The 15,202-nt window shown below is 51.3% G+C and overlaps 1 protein-coding gene across 2 annotated transcripts; it reads left to right on the forward strand.

The window, feature by feature from the left end:
- The first annotated feature begins 1,320 nt into the window (after positions 1-1,320).
- Positions 1,321-9,838, forward strand: ABCF3 (ATP binding cassette subfamily F member 3). Of its 2 annotated transcripts, XM_036767781.1 has the most exons (21): positions 1,321-1,486; positions 1,579-1,726; positions 3,320-3,399; positions 3,768-3,814; positions 4,022-4,119; positions 4,204-4,326; positions 4,445-4,711; positions 4,845-4,925; positions 5,018-5,077; positions 5,187-5,243; positions 5,335-5,357; positions 5,491-5,546; positions 5,654-5,854; positions 5,939-6,015; positions 6,158-6,202; positions 6,292-6,424; positions 6,656-6,744; positions 6,851-6,942; positions 7,061-7,193; positions 7,369-7,456; positions 7,556-9,838. In XM_036767781.1, the coding sequence occupies exons 1-21, from the start codon at positions 1,414-1,416 to the stop codon at positions 7,712-7,714; spliced, it is 2,130 nt and encodes a 709-aa protein (XP_036623676.1). In that variant the 5' UTR covers positions 1,321-1,413; the 3' UTR covers positions 7,715-9,838. The 2 variants fall into 2 exon arrangements, with proteins under 2 accessions (XP_036623676.1, XP_036623677.1); XM_036767782.1 differs by lacking the exons at positions 1,321-1,486; positions 1,579-1,726; positions 3,320-3,399; ... (1 more) ...; positions 4,022-4,119; positions 4,204-4,326 and having other exon boundaries at positions 4,612-4,697; positions 4,824-4,925.
- Positions 9,839-15,202: the final 5,364 nt, after the last annotated feature.

A 15,202-nucleotide genomic window follows, 5' to 3' on the forward strand; every position in this document is an offset into this window, starting at 1 on the left:
GGGGAGAACGTTGGCTCAGGGCTCCTGGGGGAGGTTCACGTGAAGCCTCCTAGCGCAGTAGGTACCTCTTCTGGGCCCTAGTGGTGAAGATTCTTTGCCTCACGTGACAGAAACCTGGCCCACAGGCCAAAGGCCAGATGTGTGGCCAAGGAGACCAGCCTCATGGCGGGGTGGGGGGCGCAGGGTGCGCGGCATCGCTGGCTATGGGGGTCCATTCCTTAGCCTTTACCCGGCCTGCCCTGGAGGAGGGGAGTGTCTGGGGGAGATGGGACCATCACAAATGGGAGGGGGGGCCGCGGCCCCAGGGGTGTCCGGTTTCTGCTGCTCCCGCCTCGGCAACCGCTCTGGCCCTCAGCTTCTGCCGCCCGGAGCTCGGCCCTTATAGAGCTCCCCGAGCCTGGGGGGTGAGCTCCCTTCAGGGGTCCCAGGGCTCTGTGATCTGGAGAGGAGAGGTCGGCCCCCTTCCGGCCCAGAGGGGGTGGGGGGGCGCCTTTATAACGCCAGCTTGACCTCCTCGCGTGCATTTTCGCGCCCCTCCCTGCGGCGGGTCGGGTTTTGATGCCGACCCAGGTCTTCCCTCTTTCCTAGGCTTTGCTCTTTCCGCCGCGGGAGGGGCCGGCCTGGAGCAGCCCCTGCTCCTTTAGGGGGTCGGCCAGGCCAGGGCCCCTCCCTGCCAGCCTGACCTTGGGCCACCTGCCGGGCCAGTGCCCGCCCCACGGGACCACAAGTCCCAAGAGGCATCTGCGTCGTTCACGTGGCTAAACCTGCCCCGGAGGGCGGGGCTAAGGACACGCCTGCGCGGAGGATGCTGGGACTGGAGGGGCAGGGAAAGGAGGGGTGCCCTCAGCTGACTTCATCCCGCCCCTTAATGCCGGGGGGGGGGGGGGGTGTCTTCCCTGTTCTACGCTCCCTTACGTCGGTGCCTGCGCGTTAGGACTCGGAGACAGCTAAGGCGGAAGGGTTGTGGCCACGACCACCCCAGGGCGCCTGTGCGTGGGGAAGGACGGGGCGGAGATCAGCGGAGTTCAGTAAAGCCAAGGCGGGGCCGTGGCCTGCTCGCGGGGATCTAGCCTCGGCGCCTGCGAGTGACGTTAAGGGAGGGGCGTGGCTTAGTGAGGGAGGACTTCGTGTCAGCGGCCGTCTGGCGCCTGCGCATGAGGATCTGCGAATGGCGTTGAAAAGTCGGAAGGGGCTGGACGGAAACTCCATGCCGGTCCCCGCATGGCGCCTGCGCACAGGGATCCGCGCTCGGCTTTAAGGGTCGACGGGACGCGTCCTATGGGTCGGCGTCCGTTCGGGACCCGCATGGCGCCTGCGCTCGAGCGGCGCTAAAGGGGGGGCGGGGCGGGGTGTGTCGGTGGCTGCGCGTCGGCGTCCTCAAGGCGCTTGCGCAGAGCGGAGCCCGGCTGGAACATGGCGACATGCGCCGACATCCTGAAGAGCGAGTTCCCCGAGATCGACGGACAGGTGTTTGACTACGTGACAGGTGAGCGGGGCCCAGGCGGCAAGTGTGCGAGGGGCTGCAGGGGCGCCCGGCCCGGCCCGCCCCGCCTGACCCCTGGGCCCCTCCGTCCGCAGGCGTCCTGCACAGCGGCAGCGGCGACTTCGAGTCCGTGGACGACCTGGTGGAGGCCGTGGGGGAGCTGCTGCAGGAGGTGTCCGGGGACAGCAAGGATGACGCGGGCATCAGGGCCGTGTGCCAACGCATGTTCAACACGCTGCGCCTGTGCGTACGGGGCGCGGGGGGCGGGGAGGGGGCCGGGGCACCGGGGGAGACTGAGGCACGGGCGGGGGGGAGGGGGCGGTAGGGACACGGGAGGAGACCAGAGACTTCTTCCCCTTCTCAGGCAGGGCTGGAGATGGGCGGGGGCGGTGTAGAGGGGCCTGGAGACATCCTCTCGTGTTAACGTGGGAGTAGACAGTTCTAGGAGGAAGGGGGAACGGGGGAACTAGAGACACCCACCCTTCCGCTTATACAGCAGTGAGGGAAGGGGGCCTGGAGATCCCCCCCTTCCCAGTACAGGGGGCAGACAACCTTGGGTGGCGGGGCCAGAGACTCACCTCCCTATACGGTAGAGGATGGGGAGAGGGCACTGGACGTTGGAGACCACCTCTTCTCTGCAGGATGGACCCCGGGGAGGAGAGATTAACGTACACAAGATCAGAAACTTAGAACAAGGAAGTTATTTAGTTAATTTTTACAGATTAAACAATTGAATCCCAAGGAGGGAGGGAGCCATAGCTTAGAGATCCTTTAGTCTTTTATCACTCCCACCCTCCTTTCTACAGTTCAGGAAATGAAGCCCAAGGGAAGGCAGTGACGGAGATCTGAAGGTTTAGAACTAGGAGGGAGCTTTGCAAGCTAGTCTGTTGATAACTTCTTTCTTCATTGGACTGATGGGGAAAACCAAACCTCTGGGGACAGAGAAGACAGAGAAAGTCAGAGACCACAGATCTGGGTAGGCAGCTTAGAGATCATTTCGTCCATGTACACCTCATCTGCCCGCTTCTATAGCTAGGGATGTTGAGGTCTGGAGGATGTGGAGGTAACGTCTGTCTTTTTACTATTTGTATTTCTGGCCTGGCACATAGGAGCTTATTATATTTATTGATTTATTTTTGGAATGGAACTTGGACACCATCTAGGCCAATTGAGCCTCATTATACTCTTAGAGAAATTCAGACCTCGAGGTGTGACTTTGGAACCGAAGGGGAACCCAGAGATCATGTAGTTTTGCATTTCCCTTCCTGCACTTTCATAGGCCCAGAGAGGAGAGGCAACATTTGAGATCATAGGGTTTAGCAGTAGAAAGGAGCTGGTCAACAGTCTAGCCCAACTCCCTCATTTTACACATGGATAAAATAAAGTGAGACTCAGCAGGCCAAGCGACTAGCTCATAGCCGCATAGGTGGTAGGTGGCAGAAGTGGGATAGGGGCCCAAGTTCTTTGCCTCCAAATCTGTGGCTTTTTCCTTGACACTTAAAGTGTTCCTCTTTTTCCTTCAAATACCTCCTCTAGGAATTCCTTCCCCACCCCCATCAAAGGGAACTTGAGATCTCGCCTTTGCCCAGATCTAATCCTCCCCTACACCCCCTGTTCTGTTAGACCCTAAGCTCTGTTAGACCCTAAGACCCTAATTTCTCATGTATGACAGGTTCTTAGTAAACATTTGTTATTCATAAGGTACAAAGGCCTTAGAAAGTACTCTTCATCAAAACCAATCAAACAACCATACCATGGCTGCTGAGTATCAGGGCAAGGTCCAACAACATTAGCCATCTGGCGCCAGTTACACCACACCCCTTTCTTCCTCCACAGGGCAGAACCCCAGAGCCAGGGACATAGCCAGGTGTTACTGGATGCCCCCATCCAGTTGTCTAAGATGACTGAAAATTATGGTGAGTGCAAGGAGTGTCTTTAACCCAGCTCTTCCCTGACCTCAGACCCTTTATCAATCCTGTGCATTGTTCATATGTTCTACCAGCCTGAAAACCTGACCTGTATTTGGGGGCCTCACTATCTGTGCCTGCTCCCAGTCTGTTCTGAGGGCTGTCACTGGTGCTCAGAAATCCTTGGGTCCTTTTGTTTCTAGTTCTGCTCTTTTCTCTCATTGTCTTCCCTCCTATATATCCTTTCTCCCTTCTTTGAAGGTAATTGATATTTCCTGGGGGCTAGACTGGGTCTAGGATAGCTTAGGGTCAGGAAACATGATAGTTGGAGACTGTTTTAAGTGTGAAGCAAAGGTGACTGTCTGCCTTGTTTCTAGATTATGGCAATATGGTTCCAGGACTAATGAAGAGGGACCAGTCTTCGGTGAGGAGGGCAGAGTGGTGGGGGATGGTTTTTGTTTCTTCGGGGGTGTAGGGATGACCTCTGTCCCCCGGTGTAGGACTTGGGAGGATCCCTGGGCCCGCAGTATTGCTCCTGCTGGTGTGAAACATTGACCTGAGGGGTGCCCGGGGTTCCCTGGCTCCATTGGGCACCTGGAGGCATGACCACATCTGTGTCTCTTGGCCACAGACGGTGAATGCTAAGAAGCTGGAGAAGGCAGAAGCTCGGCTCAAGGCCAAGCAGGAGAAGCGGACTGAGAAGGACACGCTCAGGACAACTGGTCCTCTGTAAGCCAGGGAATGGTGGAGGGCTGGCTGAGGGGGTGAGGCAGCAAGGGGGACTGTGGGCGACTCCCTATTCCACCCTCACAGAGTCCTAGAGGAGGCTTCGGCTAGCCAGGCCGGGAGCAAGAAGGAGACTCGACTGGAGTCGTCAGGGAAAAACAAATCCTATGACGTGCGGATTGAGAACTTTGATGTCTCTTTTGGCGAGCGGTGAGGGGCTCCTGTTGGATGGCTGGGACCGGGGGGCAGGTGGAGGGCCCCTTCTGAAGGCTTGGCCCATATTCTCCTTCCTGGTCCTTGAGAGTCCTCGTCTTCATTCCCCCACCAGGGTTCTATTGACAGGTGCAGATGTGAACCTAGCGTGGGGCCGCCGCTATGGACTGGTTGGACGGAATGGGCTGGGCAAGACGACATTGCTGAAGATGCTGGCAACGCGGAGTCTTCGGATCCCCACCCACATCTCCGTCCTACACGTGGAGCAGGAGGTGGCTGGGGATGACACCATGGCCCTGCAGAGCGTGCTGGAGAGTGACACCTACCGAGAAGGGCTGCTGCAGCGGGAACGCCAACTCAGTGCCCAGATCACGGCAGGCCGGTGAGAATCTGTGGCGTCCCCCAGCATTCTCCACCCCTTGGAGGCGACAAACTGTCCAGCGAACAACCTGATGGCATGTGGAGGAGGGGCCCCCAGGTTCCATCTGCTCCCAACTAATTGCCTCTTCCCCCAGAGTGGAGGGCCCAGAGGCTGCACAGCTCACTGAGATCTATGCCAAGCTTGAAGAGATTGAGGCTGACAAAGCCCCTGCCAGGTACTCAGATCCCCCCTCACTGTGCTCTTTCTCCTATATTCCTGTTTCCCTGTGTCCCCTCTTCCAGGTGCCTTCTTTCCCTCTCTCTCCAGGGCATCTGTCATCCTTGCCGGACTTGGTTTCAGTGTAAAGATGCAGCAGCAGCCCACGCGGTGAGTGTCCCCTACCCCGCCAGCCCTCGGGGCCCCTCTTCCCGCTGGCTTTGCCTGTTGAGTGTGACCAACACCACCCTTGAGTCTGGGTGTCTCTATCTCTCTTCAGGGAGTTCTCTGGTGGCTGGAGGATGCGGCTGGCCCTCGCCAGGGCCCTCTTTGCCCGGTGAGTCCACAGGGCCCATGAGGAGGGGGCATGGGAAAGAAATGAGGCAGCTGAGGACAGTGTGTCATGGTATCCCTCCTCTTTTCTTTAGGCCAGATCTGCTCCTGTTAGATGGTGAGTCCTTGGGGAGCTTTAGCACAAGAGGGGCAGGAGTGACCCTGAGACAGATGGCTCGGATGGCAGGGTGGGCAGCGACACACCATTGGCTCTTCTTCAGCCACTCAGCTTGTTTCTTTTTCCTCTTCAGAGCCCACCAACATGCTGGATGTGCGTGCTATCTTGTGGCTGGAGAATTACCTGCAGGTGGGTGCAGCTGGGGGTGAGATGAATGAGAAGGGGGAGTCTCTGGTCTCAGGCTTCTGGGGATGGCCCCCCCCCAACTCATGCCTGCCTTTCACATGACCCCCCAGAGTTGGCCCTCGACCATCTTGGTTGTTTCCCATGACCGAAACTTCTTGAATGCGGTGGCCACAGACATTATTCACCTGCACAGCCAGCGGTTGGATAGCTACCGAGGGGACTTTGAGACTTTCCTCAAGAGCAAGCAGGAGCGGCTCAAGAGCCAGCAGCGCGAGTACGAGGCCCAGCAACAGTACCGCCAGCACATCCAGGTGCGGGGGTGCAAGCTTGGTGGCATCCGGGGCCCACAGAGGCCCGTGGCAGCAAAAGCCTCACCCTCCTCTCCTTCCCTCCAGGTGTTCATTGACCGCTTTCGCTATAATGCAAATAGAGCATCCCAGGTGCAGAGTAAACTCAAATTGCTGGAGAAGCTGTGAGTACCAGGGGCCTGTGGCCCACGCTGTCTGCATCCCCCGTCGAGCCCTGGACAGACCCCGGCTCTGGGATCTCTTCCTCCCTCCCTCCCCCATGTCTCACCCAAAGCCCCCCACTGAGCGCCCCCTCTGTCTCCTCAGGCCAGAACTGAAGCCTGTGGACAAGGAGGTGGAGGTGATGATAAAGTGAGTACCTTGTTTGGGTGTTTGGGGCTGGAGGATGGGTCAGTGGGGGCCAGGCGGGAGGCCTCATCACCTCGCCTCATCTGGGGCAGGTTTCCTGATGGCTTTGAAAAGTTCTCACCCCCCGTGCTGCAGCTCGATGAAGTGGACTTCCACTACGATTCTCAGCACCCCGTCTTTAGTCGTCTTTCTGTCTCGGCAGACCTCGAGTCTCGGATTTGTGTGGTATGAGTGCTGCTGCTGCTGCCGCTGCCCCCATCTCTGGTCTGGGCCCCCCTGGGGCCCTAAAATGTGTCATGGTCCCCCTCCCTTCCTCCCCGCTCTGGCTACAGGCCCTCAGCCTCTGCTGACCCGGGAAGCCGAGGCCTCCTCATGGCCTCAGCTCCATCACGAAGATTGGAAAGGAAGGCTGTAGGCCTCAGGGCCTCATCCCCCACTGAGGGTTGTGTCTTATAGGTAGGGGAGAATGGATCAGGGAAGTCGACCATGCTGAAGCTGCTAATGGGAGACCTGGCACCGGTGCAGGGAATCAGACATGCCCACAGGTAGCTGGTGTACCGCCCCCCCCCCCCACTCACATTCTGTGCTCACTTCAGGGGAGAAGGGCAGCACACCCTGTGTCCTCACTCCCCCTCCACTGCTTCCGTGTAGGAACCTGAAGATCGGCTACTTCAGCCAGCACCATGTGGAGCAGCTCGACCTGAACGTCAGTGCCGTGGAGCTGCTGGCGCGCAAGTTCCCTGGTGTGTGGGGGTGGGGGTGGAGGAGGAGGAGGGGGAAGAGTGGGTGCAGATGTGGTGGATGCCTGAGGGGCTCTGAGCCAGGCCAGGGACCGGCATGATGGGCAGGGACATGTTCTAGGGCGGCCTGAGGAGGAGTATCGCCACCAGTTGGGACGCTATGGCATCTCTGGGGAGCTGGCTGTCCGCCCTGTTGCTAGCCTGTCTGGAGGGCAGAAAAGCCGAGTGGCCTTTGCCCAGATGACCATGTCCTGGTGAGATAGCATTGCTGCAGACTCCTTTCTGTGCTTCCCCTTGTCTCTCCCCCAGCCCGCCCTTTCTGCTTCCTGGAAGGTGAGGCTGTTCAGTCGTTCCCTCTTTCCTGCTTGCCCAGCCTGGAACAAAGGTGGTCTCACAGTGGGATCAACCTCTGGGGCTTCTCTTTTGCAGCCCTAACTTCTACATTCTGGACGAACCAACAAACCACCTGGACATGGAAACGATTGAGGCCTTAGGCCGGGCCCTTAACAGTTTCAGGGTGAGGCCCAGTATCCCCATCCACCAGCAGACTCTTTGAATGGCTTTCCCATCTCCAGAGCTGCCACTGACTCCGCAACCCTTTTCTCTTTCTTTCCAGGGTGGGGTGATCCTTGTCTCCCACAATGAGCACTTCATCCGCCTGGTCTGCCAGGAGCTGTGGGTGTGTGAAGGCGGTGGTGTCACTCGGGTCGAGGGGGGCTTTGACCATTATCGGGACCTTCTCCAGGAGCAGTTCCGGCGGGAGGGTTTCCTCTAGGACCTTCCTGCTGGAAGGCCTGATCTGGGGCAGACTGGCACCCGCGGGCCCCCAGGCAGCAGACTTGCTTCTTAGGCCTGGGCCATGGACTCCCCCCAAACATGGGGACAGCCTTATTCCAACTTTTCTTCTCCACCCCTTGCCTCAGACAAGCTCCCCTTATACATCCTAGGGGGCTCTGTGGAAGGGGCTATGAGGATCGTTTTCCATGAGGTGGAGAAGGCTCCTGGGGCTATAGCCCCTTCCCCTCTCTCTGCCTAGGTCCATTGTGGCCGTCATGTAAATTAAACCTGCCCCCCATCTCCCCCCAGACTTGTCTCTGCCCCCTAAGGTGGACTCCTATGACTCTTGCCTTGAAGGAGAGCTGGGGCCCTATGTAGTGTCTGCTCTCAGGCTCTGGATTTTCCTAATGCCTTTGGCACAGATTAAGGTAACAGCAGCTGTGGATCCTAGACTGTGCCGAGATTTCTGGAAGCAAAGTCACCATAGGAGACTGGCCTCAATAAACCCAGGCCTGGCAGCCACCCAGCCCTCGAGTGAGATAGAAGGCACGGGCTGGTGTTCCTCTCTTCTCAGCCAGGCCCACAAGCTAGTGCTCTGGTCCCTGACTACCCCCACCCCTCCCCCCCACCCCTCTAGGCTCACTCTCCATCCATTCTCTTCCTCCTATTCCACCTACGTACTTTGAAAAAGTGGGCCAGAGCCTCAGGTACAGCCTCTCTGAGCTCCCTTTGGATGGCCATTTCGATCTGCACACTTCACTTAAGGGAAGGGTGGACTCCTTGGGCCACCTTCAGCTTGAGTTGAGAATTAATAAACCCTGGTCCTCTGAAGGCTTAGAAACCAGAGGAGGCCCCTGGGAATGGCCGAGCTGAGCTGCAGCTGGAAGAGGGGAGGAAGGGAAGGCAGTGGTTGCTTTAGGAAGCTCTGTGAGTCAATGAAGGCATTGGGGCCAGTGTTTTTTCAGCCTGCTGAGCTCTAGTCTATCCAGCCCATGTCCAGATGGGACCCAGAAAAGAGCCTGATCTCCTGGCCCCATCTCCCTTAAGAAGAAGTGGAAGATCCTTTGTAGAATTTGGCTTCCGTGCCCCCGTTGTAATCTCCCTTACCTGCTGCCCAAGCCCTTCCTGAACCTGCCACATGATTGGGTGACGTTTGGGGTCTCCCCTCGCCCATGTGGCTTCAGAGCAGTTCGAACTTGGGCTGTGACCAGGACCTGATGCATACTGTGCTCCTGCCTCTTGTCAAGGAGCTCTATTGAAGGTGTCCTGATGGTGGTTAATTACAGTCCACACACCCCGGTGACTGGTACAGCCACTTTAGGGATCGGTCCTCAGAGAGCAGATGGTAGTTAATTCCCGTTTTTGTTCAACAAACCTGCCCTGCACAGAGTCACTTTGGATGCATGCTGCCTGCCTCAAGTAGACGCCATGGAACATGCAGATAGAGTATGGCCAGCTATCCCAAGAACTTGTACATAAGCTCCCGGCAAATATGAAGGCAACAGTGTAGTAGTCCCTGCTCAAGGAGTTGATGTTGGAAACAAAGTATGCATAGGAAAGTGTGCAATAGATACAAAGTAACTTGGGGAGAAATCAGACAGCTCCCTGCAGAAGGTGGGGTGTGAGTGTCGTTAAAGTAAGCAGGCAGAGATGGGGGAGGACGGGGAACGGCAGTGTTCGTGAGAAGCAGCCAGAGGACAGGAAGGGAGCCATTCAGTTGACACCACTGAAGCCCACTTGTGAAGGGCTTTGGAGGCCTAGCAGAATTGAGGCTTGGTCTTAAATATGATGCAATCAGAGCTTATGTAACCAGAGGGGAATAACAAGTCAGCTCTTTGTTTCAGGGTGGGTGAATGTGGTCATGCTGCCTAGTCTGAATTGGAGGTAGGGAGAACATCTAGTTTCCTTCTGTGATGTCCAAGGTGAGGAAGATCCAGCATCATTACTGGCCTGTTCTTACTTCAGTTCACCAAAAGCAATCTCTCCTGAAGTTTTCTCAGATCAGCATTTTGTGGTCTGGGGATTCCCAAGACTACACCAGGGAGCCTGTGCAGTCAAAACTTTTGTACTCCTAGGATGCTGTCTAATTTGGTAAATCTCAATACACATAACCTGAATAAAAGCTCTGGGGGATCCTCATTTTTTAAGAGGGTCCTGAAACCAAACAAGTTTGAGAACCTCTTCCTCAAAGTGTTGATTTCTCCTTTACCTTGATCTGACTCTACCTTGGGTCATAAACATTAGCTCCCAGAACATCACATTTCAAGGCAGAAATCTGTAGCATTGAGTGGTGGTGGCAATAAAGGGTAAAGGAAGGACAAATTAGACTTTGAAGGAAGAGATAATAGTTAACATACAGCACTTACTTTGTGCCAGGCACTTGCTAGGTGCTTTACAATGATAACATTTGTTCCAAATGACAACCCTGGGAAAGAGGTAGTTTATGTAGGTCTTGGCAAGTCATTAGATTTGGTGATGACCCCCTGTGCATGCTTCCCTAAGCATGTGAGACGGGGTGGTGGGGGGGAATCAAATGTGTGGCCATTGGCAGAGAAAGAAGCAGGTTTAGGAAGAAGGATGAATTTATTTTGGCCACACCAAGCTTTTGTATTCAATACTAGGGATAACATTCTAAATACCGCAAAGGCATAGAGCAAAGATGGCTGACAGGAAACTGAAGTCCAAGATGGGTAAAGAGTGCGATGCTAAGGGCAGCCCAGTTCCTTCGTGAGAATTGTCGGAAGGCTTAGGTGAAGTGTCCTCTTGTGTGCTGCTGCCATCTCAATGTGTCCACCCTTCCATGCATCCTATGTGATTCTAGTCCATTCCTGGTCATGAGACCTACATGTGGAAGACAATCTACTAGGCCCTGGGAATCCAAAGAAGACAGGAGAGTCCCACTAGGAAGTAAAGAAGCTTAAATAATGCTAAGGAGGGAAAGAGTATTGACTAGATCAGGGAAGGCCTTGTGGAGAAAGCGGCACATGAGCCTAACCGTGAATATAGATAAATATTCTGAGATGGGACAGCTTGGGTAAATAATGGAGCCAGGCAGTAGACTGTCCCCTTTAGAGACCAAGTGGTAGGTGAATTTCAAAGGAACCAAGAGCAAGTGTTAGAATATTGTAAAACAAGGCTAAGAAGGTAGGAGCCAGATTGTAAAAGGGCCTTAAATGTCAGAATGAGTTTATATTTTAACTCAGAGGTAATAGGGAACTAAAGATTTTTAAGCAGGGGAGGGTGTGTCAAGCCTGTGTTTTAGGAAGATTTTTGGCAGTTGGGTGGGGGGTAGGTGGGAAAGCAGAGAGGTAAGTGGGGAAACTAGTTAGAACCAGGCAAAACATTCTGAGGGCTTGCATGATGGTGGTAGTCAGGTATGTTGTGGAGGCAGGATCTGTAGGACCTGGCAACTGATCAGACATGAAGCTGGCTTACTGCAGAGGCAATGGTGTCTTCAGTGGAAATGAGAAGGCTTGCTGGTGGGGCAGGTTTAGAAGAAGAGATGTTTCATTTTGAGCATACTATGATTGGGACGGTGACAGAACATATTCTTTAATGTAGGCCTGGAGAGAAGTTGGGAGTCATTTGCATAGAGATTGTAATTGATCCCATAGGAATCAATGTGATCACCAAAGAAGAGAGGATGGAGGAGAAGGATGAGCCAGGAGAGGTGACTTAGGAGGAAAACAAGGAGAGAACAGTATCATAGAAGAAGGCAATGGGACAGAGAATCCAGGGAATAGGTCATAGTCCCAGCAAGAGCTGCGTAGAGGTAAAGGAGGATGAGGACTGAGGAAAATTAGCAACTGAGAGATCACTGGTGGGAACATTGTAGGAACAATAGAGTTGGTGTCAGATAACGAAGATCTGGATTCAGAAACTGCCTCTTGCACATACTGGATTGTGACCCTGGAAAGGCCCTTAACCTCTCTCAGGAATGCCAGATTACTTTAAGATGAGTAACAATGAAATATAGGTCATGAAGAGGGATTGGTTTGGGGTGCTGAGACATTAACAAAGGAAAGCAAAAGCGCTTCATGTAACCTATAGCTCTGTTTTCACATACGCCAGATCCAACCTTAGGGGGCTGACCTCGTAAAAGGTTATGTTCTCTTGGCACATTATTTTGCTCTCTGAAATCACCAACTACACTTGTGTCTGTTTTGACAAACACAAGTAATAAGGTGACTGACTCCCATATAAAATATTCAAAAAACCATACAAAGTGGGAAAAAGACAACCTGTTTCCCATCATAAATTCATGTGGTACAAAGGACTCATAGGAACCCACACATAAGGAAATGCGTAAAGCATTCGCTGCAATATAAGCTCCTTTCAGAAGGAAATCAAACTCAGGCTTGCCAGGGGGGTAAGAGTTTGTTACTCTGGTGAATTTGTGGTTGTACACAGGCCTCAGGCTCATGGTGCTCCTAGTTAGGCAACCCTCTTCCCACTGAAACTGCACAGCCACTGACCAAGGGACAAAGAAGTTCGCCATTTCACTGTCTCATGCTTATTCCTTCACTAATCCCCAACATTGCTCAGGAAAGACTCGACTTTTTCCTAAGATGGCCAGACCCCAGAACTTTTTTTTAATAGCATTTTATTTCTTTTTCCAATTACATGTAAAGTTTTCAACTTCCACTTTTATAAATTTTGAGTTCCAAACATTTTTTCTCTTCCTCCCTCCCCTCTCCTCAAAACAGCAAGCAATCTGACATAGGTTGTATATATATAATCATATTAAATACATTTCCTCATCAGTCATGCCATGAAAGAAGAATCAGGACCAAAGAGAAAAACCCAAGAGAAAAAAAAAGGTGAAAATAGTCTGCTTCAATCTGCATTCTTACTCCATAGTCCTTTCTCTGGATGTGGACAGCATTTTCCATCATGAGTCTTTTGGAATTGTCTTAGATCATTGCATTGCTGAGAAGAGTCAAGTCTATCAAAGTTATTCTTCACACAATGTTGCTGTTAGTGTGCAATGTTCTCCTGGTTCTGCTCACTTCACTGAGCATCAGTTCATGCAAGTCTTTCCAAGTTTTTCTGAAATCTGCCTGCTCATCATTCCTTATAGTAAAATAGTATTTCATTACATTCATATACCACAATTTGTTCAGCCATTCCCCAATGGATGGGCATCCCCTCAATTTCCAATTCTTTACCACCACAAAAAGAGCTGCTATAAGTATTTTTGTACGTGTGGGTCCTTTTCCCTTTTTTATGATCTCTTTAGGATACAGACCTAGTAGTGGTATTGCTGGATCAAAGGATATGCACAATTTGATTACCCTTTGGGCATAGTTCCAAATTGCTCTCCAGAATGGTTGGATCAGTTCACAACTCTACCAACAATGCATCAGTGTTTCAATTTTCCCACATCTTCCCCAACACCTATTTTCCTTTTCTGACATATTAGGCAATCTGATTGATAGGTGTGATGTGGTGCCTCAGAACTGCTTAATTTGCATTAATAGTGATTTAAGGTATTTTTTTCATGTGACTATAGATAGCTTTAATTTCTTCATGTGAAAACTTCCTGTTCATAAACTCTGACCATTTATCAATTGGGTAATGAGACTCCTGAACTTTTTAAAAATAAAAATATTCATTTACCAAAAATCTATTTTCTCTCCAACTTCTCCATCCCCACTGAAAAAGGAAGAAAAACAAACTCTTGTAACAAATATGCATAGTCAAGCAAAATGAATTCCCACAATGGCCATTTCCCAAAAATCTGTTTCAGCCTGCACCCTGAGTCAATCCATCACTTCTCTATCAGGAGGTGGGTGGCATGTGTCATCTTGGATTCTCATTGCATTGATCAGAGTTCTTTAAGTCTTTCAAAGTTGGGTTTTTTTTTTTGCATTATTGTTATTGTATTGTATTGTTCTGATCATGCTCACTTCACTCTGAATCAGTTCATTGAAATTTTTTACTTTTCTCTGAAACTGTCCCCTTCATTGTGTCTTTTTTTCACTGCACAGCAATATTAAATTACATTTATATACCATAATTTGTTCACCCTTTCCCCAACTGATGGATATCCCCTGAATTTCCAGTTCTTTATTACCTCCAAAAAAAAGCCTTTATAGATATTTTTGTATGTATGGGTCCTTTCCTCTTTGATCTCTCTTGGGGGTGGGGTATAGAACTGATAGTGGTATTGCTGGGTCAAAAGCCATACACATTTTAGTATCTTTTGGCTGCATAGTTCCATATTGCTTTCCTAAATGGCTGGACCTTTTTACAGCTTCCCCAAATAGCACACTAATGTACCTGCTTTCCCATACCCACTTCAGCATTTGCTATTCTCTCTTTTCACCAACTTTGCCAATCTGATGTGTGTGATTGTACTTCAGAGATGCTTTAATTTTCATTTCCCTGATTACTAGTCATTTGGAGCTTTTTATTATTGTTATCGATGGCTTGGATTTATTCCTTTGACAACTGCCTGTTCATATTCTTTACCTGGGGCAGCTAGGTGCCACAGTGTATAGAGCATCAGCCCTGCAGTCAGCAGGGCCTAAGTTCAAATATGACCTCAAACACTAGCTATATGACCCTGGGCAAGTCACTTAACTCTATTTGCTTCAGCTTCCTCATCTGTAAAATGAGCTGGAGAAAGAAATGGCAAATTATTCCAGTGTCTTTACTAAGCAAACCTCAAAGGGGGTCACAAAGAATAAAAAACAACTAAACAACAATCCTTTGATTATTTATTTTGAGGAATGCCTCTTAGTCTTATAAATTTGAATCAGTTCTTTTTATGTCCTGAAACTGAGATCTTTTTAAGAGAAACTTGCTGAAAGATTGTATCAACAATGTTATCAGCAGCTGCTGTGGAGGTGTAAGGTCAACAACACCAGCACACAGGAAGGCTGCTAGCACAGGTTCTTTGATCTGCTTTTCTAAGGAAAGCAACTTTAAGGGGCTTACAATCTCACTTTAGTTAAATATACATATACCATTCACTTAGTTCAGGGGAAAAAGTCAGCACCTGAACTTCAGAGAAAACACAAACAGAAATTACAAGTAGAAATTACATAAAAAAATCAAATAACACAAATCAGCAGACAGGGCTTCTGTCTGTCAATAGCAATACATACATAGTTACCAGAGAGAGAAGCACCAACATTTGGGTTTTCCAAGGAGGGGTGGGGCACTCCTTGACACCTACCCAGAGTCTTGTCTGGCCAAGTCACAGGAACACTCTTCCAATGAGTTAGCCCCCAAGCAAAATGTTTGGGGAGTATATATACGCTTTTTCAGGGTCAGAGGGCATCACAGCCATGTGACCCAAACCCATGTGACCTAGGCTTTCTTATGACTTAAGAAGGTCATCAAAGACTCTTGATTGAAACAAAGGCAAGATTCAAAGCCACTTGATTGCCTTAATGCTGAGAAGTATTCCAAAAGAAAAAACAGCAAAAAGTCCCACCCTGCTTGCCATTACAAAGATTTTAACCAATTATTGGCTTCC

This window comes from Trichosurus vulpecula, chromosome 7, assembly GCF_011100635.1.
Source record: "Trichosurus vulpecula isolate mTriVul1 chromosome 7, mTriVul1.pri, whole genome shotgun sequence".
In the NCBI taxonomy this organism is placed as follows: Eukaryota; Metazoa; Chordata; class Mammalia; order Diprotodontia; family Phalangeridae; genus Trichosurus; species Trichosurus vulpecula.

Bases quoted from the DNA above. Each gene is read 5' to 3' on its own strand.
- ABCF3 (XM_036767781.1), top strand. From the start codon at position 1,414: ATGGCGACATGCGCCGACATCCTGAAGAGCGAGTTCCCCGAGATCGAC. The intron at 5,078-5,186 runs GTGAGTGTCCCC...ATCTCTCTTCAG, and splicing joins ATGCAGCAGCAGCCCACGCG to GGAGTTCTCTGGTGGCTGGA. The intron at 7,457-7,555 runs GTGAGGCCCAGT...CTTTCTTTCCAG, and splicing joins GGGCCCTTAACAGTTTCAGG to GGTGGGGTGATCCTTGTCTC.